The sequence below is a fragment of the Cucurbita maxima genome, unplaced genomic scaffold (assembly GCF_002738345.1).
Source record: "Cucurbita maxima cultivar Rimu unplaced genomic scaffold, Cmax_1.0 Cma_Scf00008, whole genome shotgun sequence".
Taxonomy (NCBI): Eukaryota; Viridiplantae; Streptophyta; class Magnoliopsida; order Cucurbitales; family Cucurbitaceae; genus Cucurbita; species Cucurbita maxima.
The window spans coordinates 4735166-4745841 of record NW_019272024.1 but is presented as its reverse complement, the minus strand read 5'-3'; the positions used below and the strand labels follow the sequence as shown (position 1 = coordinate 4745841).

General features: G+C 36.7%; 2 protein-coding genes across 4 annotated transcripts; both read left to right on the top strand.

The window, feature by feature from the left end:
• Window positions 1–622: 622 nt before the first annotated feature.
• LOC111483275 (probable pectinesterase/pectinesterase inhibitor 33) lies at window positions 623–2552 on the top strand. The gene is made up of 2 exons (XM_023129431.1): window positions 623–1723; window positions 1792–2552. Exons 1-2 carry the CDS (start codon window positions 814–816, stop codon window positions 2484–2486), a joined length of 1605 nt encoding a protein of 534 aa, XP_022985199.1. The 5' UTR covers window positions 623–813; the 3' UTR covers window positions 2487–2552.
• A 1414-nt stretch (window positions 2553–3966) lies between these two features.
• Window positions 3967–5771, top strand: LOC111483290. Of its 3 annotated transcripts, none has more exons than XM_023129469.1 (5): window positions 3967–4414; window positions 4581–4767; window positions 4853–4946; window positions 5047–5184; window positions 5233–5771. In XM_023129469.1, exons 1-5 carry the CDS (start codon window positions 4116–4118, stop codon window positions 5562–5564), a joined length of 1050 nt encoding a protein of 349 aa, XP_022985237.1. In that variant the 5' UTR covers window positions 3967–4115; the 3' UTR covers window positions 5565–5771. The 3 variants fall into 3 exon arrangements, with proteins under 3 accessions (XP_022985237.1, XP_022985238.1, XP_022985236.1); XM_023129470.1 differs by having other exon boundaries at window positions 5260–5624; XM_023129468.1 differs by having other exon boundaries at window positions 5047–5771.
• Window positions 5772–10676: the final 4905 nt, after the last annotated feature.

Below are 10676 nucleotides of genomic sequence, written 5' to 3'. Positions count from 1 at the left end.
ATGACGTAGTTGCTCAAATAATATTTTATAGTAAGCCAAATGTGAAGGCATCTGATAACTTGTTGAACAATTATCAAATAATAAGTGGAGCCCTATTCATATTATTAATTAATCTTCAAGCTTGGCCTATATTATATTCATCATCTTATTTCATTAATGGTTAAACTATGTATGTAAATAGGTGTCCACGTTTATTTTAAAATAAAATAAGTTCGAGATCCAATCTGCTTATATTAAGATAGTAATGAGTGATAAAGTATTTGGATAGTTTTGATAGATTTGGTTAGTGTATTTAAATTAAGAGCCTGTTTATCTTAAATGCTACGAAAACCCACTTGACTTGACTTGGGAAGGAAGTCTACGTTTCTTAATATTTTGCCATGATTAATGTATGAGTTGTAAGGGAGGGTACTTGAATGGGGTAAACAAATAATAATAATCTCTTAATTAATTTTGATAGTCAGTGCATAAGACATAGAGTGGATTGAAAGGTAATAAACTTAAAAAAGAGAGAGCATTGATGGGTTGGTGTTCTTACATAAATCATATCATAATTGAAACAGTAGAATAAAAAAATTGTAAGAAGAACTATCTTTCCTTGTTCCTCAAACCTGCTCCCACCACTTTCTGACATACACTGTCAGTTCAAAAGCTACGCAAAAATAATTATTTCTTTTTCGTCTTAAAAAACAATTCGAAGAAGAAGAAGAATTCGAAGAATCCCATCTTCTGTTTCCTGTCATTATCATCATCATTCCATCTTCTTCCTTCCAATCCAAAATATCTTAGCAGAGCTCAAATTCGCCGGAATTAATGGCTCCTCACATCCAAATCGCATTTTTCTCCATAGCCCTTTTCGCTCTTCTTTCTAACTCCTCTTCTTCGCCAACAAAAACCAGTGCCAACACCATCAACAAATGGTGCAATACGACGCCGCATCCTAAGGTTTGCATTTTCTTCATGTCACCCCTCAAATCTCCACCGCAAAATCGAATCGAGTTTCGGAAAATGGCGATCAAAACCACATTGGAAGGAGCCGCCAAGGCTCAAAACTACGTGTCCCGATTCGGTCCCACCTGCAAAACCACTCGCCAGAGAGCCGCCTGGACCGATTGCTTCAACCTCTATAACGACACCGTTTTTCAATTAAACCGTACTATCCGGTGTCTCCACGCTGGTACTCGCCTCCGGCATTGTACGGATTTCGATGCGCAAACTTGGCTCAGTTCTGCTCTCACTAACATCGATATGTGCAGCTCCGGCGCGGCGGATCTCAATGTCACGGATTTTATTACTCCCATCAAATGTCAGAATGTTTCCAGGATGATTAGCAATTGTTTGGCCATTAATGGGAGATTCTTAGAGGGAGAGACGAAAAGCAGAACAACCGGAGCAGAGGAATATCAAAATGGGTTTCCGAGATGGGTTTCCAGTGGTGATCGGAAATTGTTGCAGTCGGCGAGGGTTAGAGCTCATTTGGTGGTGGCGAAAGATGGGTCTGGCAAATTCCGGACGGTTCAGGCGGCGATCAACGCCGCCGCGAGGAGGCGTGGGAGAAGCCGCTTTGTAATTTACATTAAGCGTGGGGTTTATAGAGAAAATATTGAAATTGGGAATGATAATGCGAATATAATGCTGGTCGGAGATGGGATTAGATTTACTGTGATTACCAGCGGGAGAAGCGTGGCCGCCGGCTTCACCACCTTCAATTCTGCAACAGCAGGTGAATATATGTTTTTCCTTTTAAATATGGTTTATCATATAATTTAGTACTAAATATTTTTACATCAGGTATTCAAGGTCCGGGATTCATGGCTCGAGGCATAAGGTTTGTGAACACAGCCGGACCAAGAATGGGGCAAGCAGTGGCACTGCGGTCATCATCGGACCTATCGGTGTTCCATCGGTGCAGCTTCGAGGGCTACCAAGACACACTCATGGTGCTGTCACAGAGACAATTCTACAAGCAATGTTACGTATACGGTACAATCGACTTCATTTTTGGGAACGCCGCAGTGGTTCTACAAAACTGCTTGATTTACGTGCGAAGGCCTTTAAAGGGGCAAGTGAACGTGATCACCGCGCAGGGCCGAGAGGACCCATTTCAGAACAGCGGAATTTCGATCCACAACTCGCAAATACGGGCGGCGGCTGATTTGCAGCCCATGATTGGGTCTGTGAAGACGTACTTGGGGCGGCCCTGGAAGAAGTACTCTCGGACTGTCATCATGAGAAGCTATATTGATAGCTTGGTGAGCCCAATGGGTTGGTTGGCGTGGCAAGGTACTAGATTTGCTCAAGATACGTTGTATTATGGGGAGTATCGTAATTTTGGGCCCAGAGCCTCCACCCGGCTTCGAGTCAGATGGCCTGGTTTTCATGCCATTACAACCCGAAATGTGGCCTCTAAGTTCACCGTCCGGAGACTCATCGCCGGCCATACTTGGCTTCCGGCCACTGGAGTTCCCTTCAAGCTTGACCTCTGATTTCCAATTCTTACATTTTATCATTTTTATTTATGTAATAAACTTCTGATTGCATCCTAAATTTATTAAAACCTAATTTTTTCTTTTTTAAATTGAGCTATTATCCAATTTCTATCCATAATTTCAAAAAATTTATTTTAAATTAAAAATAGTTACACGGCCAACATCATAATTGTTCATAATAGTATTAAAAATAAATTATTTGTTCATTAAATAATATATATTTTTAATTAAGTTCTCAATACTAGCTACCTCTTGGTCGGATATATAATTAGAGATTATTGCTTTCGATGTGAGATTTCACAATGAACCAGACATTATATACGACTGGTCTGTTATAAATTGTATTATAAATTGTATTAGAACAAGACATTTTTTTCTGCCTCGAAACCTTTCTCTATCCATAAATAAAGTAAAATTTGGGCCGAGTGAAGTAGAGGGCATAATGGTAAAATCAACAGCTGCCCCATTCAACAAAAGAACAACCCTTACTCTTAAAATCTCATTTCTCCCCCAAATCCGCCATGGCCGCCTTCTTCTATTACACAATTTACCTCATCCTTCTCTCTCTTCCACAATCCCTTTGTCTCTCCTCCACCATCCACGACCTCCTCCGCTCGAAGGGGCTGCCGGCCGGGCTTCTTCCGAGGGAGGTAAAATCCTACTCCCTCTCCTAAAACGGCCTTCTGACCAAATTCGAGAACAGGGTTCTGTATGAGAGCGTGGTTAAGGCGAAAGGATTTGAAGCTCTAAGATGAGGACAATTTTGTCTTTTTCTTTTTTGGTCAATTAATTTTGTTTTTTTTAATATATAATTAGTTGAGTTTGGTTATTATTATTATGAATTTATAAATTAATTTTGAGAGTTAGGGATTATTATTTCTTTTATTTAAAAAAAAGGGATAAAAAAAAGCCTCTCTTCACGGGTTGATTTTGCGGGAACGTAGGCTTTGTTGGGAATATGCCGTTTTATTTATTTGTTTATTTTTAATTTTATTGTCCATTAATCCATGATTAATGGGATTTTAACTATAAGAATAAATATTTTATTTATTTGTGGGAACTTGGACTTGAACTCTAAGAATAAATATTTTAAGAAATACTCCAAAAGTGACCCTATTATTGGGGTCGAGTTATGCAAACACATGTAGAATGATCGGACCTATGGTTTGAAAGCAAGAGAGAGAAATTGAGATTGATGTTACATGATTAAGATAATTTTCACACCATTTAGATTTGGGGGAGGTTTTGGCGTGTCAAAGGCAAGTGGCTGCTGGACGGCATGCCTTAAACAAGCATGACCGTGACACCGACCGTGTGGAAGAGGGTCCGGAAGTATATATATACACATAGTACAGTTACATGAGCCTTTGCTTATAAAGAATCTAGCCCTTTAATTTATATGGGTGATAGTGAAGGTGTAGGTCCCACAGAATAAAGAACGGGGAAAAGCATAATAAATAAAGACTGAGAGTAATAACTTAGTCGTGAAGTTGTTATATTCCAGTCTCCAAGTCTTTCCTCCCTTTCGCAAGTTCCCATTGTCATCGCTTCACTTCAACAGTCATTAGGGTTTGAAAGGGAATACACACTTCAGTTCACGCTTTCGCCTAATCACTCTCCGTAATCATGCTAACCGGACTTGCCAGAGGCGCTTCTATGGTCGCAGCCGAAGTCGGAGTTCTCAGACGCCGTTTTCAAAGAACTCCGCCCCTTCAATCGCCGGAACACTGCTATGCATCCTCTACTTCATTTTCTGCTCGCACTTCCTCCTCCTCCTCGCCCCTCTCTGCCAAGCCTATCGTCGCAGAGGACAACGACCTAGTCATGGAGGCCGGAGAGCCACTCCCTAGACTCGTTTTTGGAGGCGTTCCTAGTTTTGAAGAAGCTAAGGAAGCCACTGCTGAGTTGAAGGAGGTCTTGGATGCGTAAGATCCGCCAAAATTCCATCTCATTCTGTTGCCAATTTATTTGATTGCATACTTCATTTTCCGTTAGACGATTTTTGTCATTTTCTCAGAACTCTGTATACATTTTTTTTTTTTTTTTTTTTTTTTTTTTTTTTTTTTTTTTTTTTTTTTTTTGAATTTCCAGGATGTGTCTGTCATCGCCTAAATACTTTGAATCAGATACCTCATTGATACCGGGAATTTCTCTGTCTCTGAACAATGAGATGGTGGATAACGGATTTGGTGTAATCATGGCGAACGATGCAAGTAATCCAGGGCGTGAACATGTTCTCGAAGCATTCCGTTTGCTTAGCTGTAGCTCTAAAATCCAGGTAACTAATTTTAACGCATTAATTTTGATTAATTACCACGGCACTGAGGTTCAATGGATCTATTATCCTTCCATTTGTTCTCCAGAATATTGTTTCCGCCGTCGCCTGTGACCAAAATGTATTCAAAGCTGTGCTTGAGAATTCTGATGTCAAGGAACTCATCCAGACATACAAAACCAGTAATCAAAATTTTCATTTCTTTTGAATCCAATTTAGTTTTTTGGGGCTGAAACTATGTTATTTCTGCTGCAAAACTTGATGAAGTTAAATTTCATGAAGGTTCTGGTACCGAGGATGAAGGAGATGTTACCGAAGAGGGGGAATCAGGAGCACGCGTGGTTAAAAAGCTGAGGAATATGAAAGATTTCTTAATTAAAATGGTGAGTAATATACCGAGTCGTCTTCCAGGGTTCTTGCATGCAGCTATGGAGAGTGCTAATGGATCTGCAGCTATGGAGAGTGCTAATGGATTTTCAGCTATGGAGAGTGCTAATGGATCTTCAGCTATGGAGAGTGCTTATGGATCAGATCATAAAGAAAGCATAACCATGAAGGCTCGCAAATTTGGCTCCGGCTGTGTGGAAAAGCTCAGAAACCTGAAAAATTCAGCTGTTGAAGTGGCTACTAAAATACCAAATTTTGTTCCAAACTGGTATGGATCTTCAGGTGCAGGGGGTGCTTCTGGATCAGATCATGAAGGAAACGCCCAAAGGTGTACCCCTGAAATGGGTTTAGGAACGTCTCTTACGGGGTTGGCAATCATGGTTATTATGATTGTAGTGTTCAAGCGAATTTAGACTCTGTGTCTCAACACATTGTGCTGGAGGCAGAGCTGGGCAGGAATGTAATTGATAGTATAAGGGAGGGAGGTAGTTTATGTTAGCAAATCTGTCGAACCTTTTAAAGTGATTCTGTGTGTTCGTTTGCATCGAGAATGTATGTGTGTTACTATGAATAATGGGATTGGTGTTATGGAGTTTATGTAATCCATTCCTCGAGGAACATTTGCTTCTCTCTCCTTTGCTCAGAATTCTTGGATGTACGAGAGAGAAACAAACAACAAAATTATGATTTGACCGAGAGTATGTAAGGATTTGAAGGAAACCATCACAGGATTGCGGGAATGTTATTAAATAATGTTCCCATTTTGAGAGATTTAATGGAGTATTGGTTATGTATGTTATGAGGTATGTGGAGAACGTGAGAATAAGTAGTCTCTAATCCCTTGTTTAAAACAAGGTTCATGTGACTGAGCTGATAAAGACTGGAGTTGTCGCTACAAAGAAGGAACAGTTAAAGTGAATTGGTCCCGAGTTGGATCGTTTCGGTCCCGACGGACCGAAATTGATTCACTTTTTTAGACCCCTTTTTTTTTTTATCATTTTGATTCAATTGTTGCGTTCGCTTTTCAATAATTCTAATATTTTCGTTCAATGGGACCCATTTAATGGAAGATTTTGAATTTTCAAAGGATTCAAATCAAGCTTGGGAACTCGACCAATTATGTAAATCATCATTTGGATTTGAAGCAAGAAATACTTGTAGGAGTCGACTAGAACTCGAGCATATAAATTGTAGCATATTTTAAAGATGAATTGAGTATGAGAAATGGATTAGCTAAGCCTTGAATTATGATCTAATGATCGTTTAATTGGAATATGGTTTTAGGAATTCCATTATGTATAAATTGACTCTGATTATCTGAATGCTTAATTGGGACCTTGACATAACTTGATAGATTGTATTATGCCTAATATGCATGTACTTTGTCGAATATGTATAATTTTATTATTTAATTCGTTTGTGCCCTAAGAACATGTTAAGAAGTTGGAATACCTATGCATGACCATATTGATGTATGGATTAAATGCTACATGACCTAGAGGATGCGTATTAGCGAGCCTTAACCTATGTTTTACCATTCACAGGCCCTAGAGCCATGATTAGGGTCTATATTGATTGTTTTGGGTTAACTAGTACCACATAGGGACAATTGTGGCACAACCTCTAATCGTGAACTTATTTCGCCTGGTTAGGGTTTACTTTTATATAGGATTGTTACATCATCCACTTAGGGATTGTGGCACATAGAGAGTACTACTGGTTAGGGAGCTTGTTGGGCACCAGTGCAGCCAGTGCTTATTAGTAGGCATGTATGAAGATATAGGGAGATTGAGAGGCCACTTATATTGAGTGACTCATATGAGGGCACCTGACTTGTATGTAAAAAGCGCAATGACCACTTAGATCTTGGAGAGTAGAAAATGAGAGATAAGTGCATCCTGAAACCTGAACACACCCCGATGAATGACGTACGTCCTTAAAATAGGAGTAAATAGGAGTAAGTAGGGTATATGAACTTTAAGAGCTTGGGAGGGATAAAAATGAACCACAATCATGGATTTGGCTAGATCTAGTACCCTGATTTACCACATAGCATAAGAAACGTTGAATACGAGAAGTTTCGATGAGAGCCCTCAAGTAGGTGCTTACTAAGTATTTTTATACAGATTCTTGTTGTTCTTTGTTTATAGATGGAGTGCATATCACTGTTAATGGTTGGAGTGTGCAAAGTTGTGCGGCTATAGTGTTCTATAAAGATCGAGTTTTTTTCCCTCTTATTTTTTTTAAATATTGTTTTAATGTCCTTTTTTCTTGGAACTTGTATTATTTTGTAAATGTTTTTATGTTGACTTCATAGATATTATTTTGTATTTTTTTAGGTCAGTTTTACTGTTATATTTGACTTTTTACAACTTTTACGGCTCTTTTTATTCTTGAGTCCATGTGACGGTTCATGATTCAAAGCATCGAAAATCAAATCATTACATAACATCTAAAAAGCATCAATCTAGTTTGACTTCTATAGCCTTGCAACTCATTCTCGCCCTCTCCTCGGCCACTCCATATAGACTTCATCATAAAAGATTAAAGTAGCATATATGGGTATAAAAGTACTCAATAAGTTGCTTGATTATATTTCTTAGTTCGTTCTTAAGTCTTATGTTATTGGTTGGATTGTTCGTTCATCTGATGTCTTATTCATACTTAAGAGTTTATTCCCATGTTATAGGCTTTTCCAAGGTTATCATAGGTTTACTTGGTTCACCTAAACTCAACTTAGGGTCATGATAGGTAAATGGTAAGGTTCTCTTTCCTTAGTCCTAACACAATGGTTAATTCTTATAGTTTGTTCTTAGGGTTCTAAGGTATCTTCTTTATAGGTTTTATTAGTCTCTTCATCATGCCATGGTCATTAACCTATATCTCCTAGGTACTTGAACCACACTCCCGATGTTCAAATAAAAATAAATTAGAGGGAAACTCCTTAACCACACCCACAAGACAATCATTAAGTTTTTAAGAGGTTCGGGGCTCAATTGTAGTTCTACCAGTCCATATGAACATAATAAAATATTATATAGTGATTCACTATTATGATTGGTTAACTAATAATTAAAATAATTAGGGGCAATTATTAATGGACAAATATAAGCTTCCACATTAATATTTGAGTAACACTAAGTGGTGAATTGGCATTTAATTAACGCAATAAATGATTGGCATTTAATATAATCTTATATAATCTAAATGCACTAGACTAACCATATTCAATGCATAGTTGGAACTCCATTAAAAAGAAAAAAATTATTGAATATCCTATGTCATTAATTGTTAAATTTTAAATATATATATTCAAAAAATTGAAAAAAATAAAAGACGAGAAATATAATCTCTTCCTGTTTAGCTAACGAAGAAAAAATCTTCTTGGTTCTTTATCTAACTCGAGAATTTTTTTTACCTTGTTCGAGATAAATAATAATAAAATAAATGAACATCTCATTTCTTCTCAACTATAATTTTTATCTAAAAATATATGACGTATTAAATAATTTGAATATATCTATTTAACCTTAATCTCATCACTAACAGTCATAGTCGTGCATGGTCCAATTTTGATTAGGAAAATTTTAATTAGGAAGGAAAAAAAAGACAAAAAAAAAAAAAAAAAAAAAAGGAAAAAGACAGTTAAATATCCCGTTGTCCCAATTTTGGTTTCACTTGTAGGCCCCTTCTCTTCTCTTGAAATGTCATTGTATAAGATTAGACCCACAAATTTATATCATTAGCTGGACAAACAGATATGTGATATCATATCTCATTTCAATTCATTTGAATTTCTATTGGTTTGATAAATAAACTTTATTTTGGATCGGAAAATTCTAGATAATGATAAATGAAAGTAGTCAGAGGGAAATTGTCCCAAAATTGGATAGGGGTTGTGAGATCTCAGATTGATTAAGGAGGGTAACGACAACAATTGGAGAGAGAAACGAGTAGTAGCGAGGACGCTAGGCCCTGAAGAAGGGTGGATTGTGAAATCTCACATCGGTTGAAGAGGGGAACAAAGTATTCTTTGTAAAAGTATGGAAACTTCTCCCTAGCAAACTTGTTTTAAGAACCTTGAGAATAAGCTCGAAAGGACTTCTTCTAATGATGGGCTTGAACTCTTACAGGGGTCATGATGTAGTCGGGTGTAGACAACTAACTCAAGTGTTCCTCAAACCACACAAATAGTTGCCTATTACATGACTCACTAATTTGACTGAGGCCGATTGCATTCACTATGATGTGGTTAGACGACATAAGGAACTGATAAAGGTAGTAAGGTGGCAGAGACATTAAAGAGGCCATAAGTGCATTAAAACCTTTTCTCATTTATTATAAAAAAAAATGCGGTTTAAGATTTATAATTTTGTTAAAAAATAAAAAACATAATGTAGAAGATTATTAAGCTCCTAACCCATATTATAACAATAAAAAAAGATTCCAGATATTAGAATAAAAAGAAATAATAAGAAAAGGGAAAACCACAGGCTATTTGCCTTATTGTTGAAGCAATTAGTAAGAAGGAAAAATAGGAGACATTGGGGAATTTAAATTGTATATGGTTTGTCATCGTTTGAGGACAAAAGTTTTGGTTGGAAGTTTAAATGCACTTATTGTGTGTTCTTTCAATTCACACATCTGTCCGTTTCTGTATATTATTATTGATATTGATATCCTTTAAATAGGATACTAGAAGTACAAATGAGGAAAATGGATGCATCTATATCTAACAATTATCCTATATTAGTTATCATATAAATTTTCAATATGACCAAACTATAACCATAGGGCACACGCGATCGAGCTCAACGATTCTAGGATCGTACCATATCAGATCCTCATATTGTATTATATGGTATTAGGATCTTTGAATCCTATTGTATTTATACCATCCTAGGACCTAGTGTGCAATCAAGTGCACCATATGATCGTATTTTAATCATCCTTATCTACAAGTTCGCTTTAGTTAAACAATCCCTCATTTTTATACGTTCATACGTGCTATTTCCAACTATGCATATAAACTAAGCAAACCTTTATACCATCTTTAACTTTTAAGACGCCCAAAAGCTAATCATTAGACTCTTCTTTGATTGTAGATGATAGACAATAAAAATGTTTAAGATGGGTAAGAGTGAGATAGAGAAAATTCTAGCCAATTGTATCTTATAACCTTAATGGATATGCAAACTTCTAGATCACAAAAGGTTAAAACCCTCGAATTGATTCGATCTAATAACCTTATTGAGAAATAAAACTTTTAGATCTAAAATATCAAAGAACTTTGAAAGAACAAGAAATCATCGTAAGAGATACTAATATTTAGATTATTTTGTTGATCAAATATCTTAAGAAAAAAAATTGTTTGAGATTAGAAACATTCTACGAGAACGTAAATGAATGATTTGTGGATCATTATTATTAATAAATTTCATTTATATAAATTATATGGTCATTTAACATGATAATATCTAAGCTATCACATCAATAATTAATGACCAACAGATGGTAGGAAAACT

Excerpts from the sequence above, each read along its gene's own strand:
- LOC111483275 (XM_023129431.1), top strand. The coding sequence starts at position 814 with ATGGCTCCTCACATCCAAATCGCATTTTTCTCCATAGCCCTTTTCGCT. Across the intron at positions 1,724-1,791 it reads CTTCAATTCTGCAACAGCAG|GTATTCAAGGTCCGGGATTC; the intron begins GTGAATATATGT and ends TTTTTACATCAG.
- LOC111483290 (XM_023129468.1), top strand. The coding sequence starts at position 4,116 with ATGCTAACCGGACTTGCCAGAGGCGCTTCTATGGTCGCAGCCGAAGTC. Across the intron at positions 4,768-4,852 it reads GCTGTAGCTCTAAAATCCAG|AATATTGTTTCCGCCGTCGC; the intron begins GTAACTAATTTT and ends TTTGTTCTCCAG. Across the intron at positions 4,947-5,046 it reads CATCCAGACATACAAAACCA|GTTCTGGTACCGAGGATGAA; the intron begins GTAATCAAAATT and ends AATTTCATGAAG.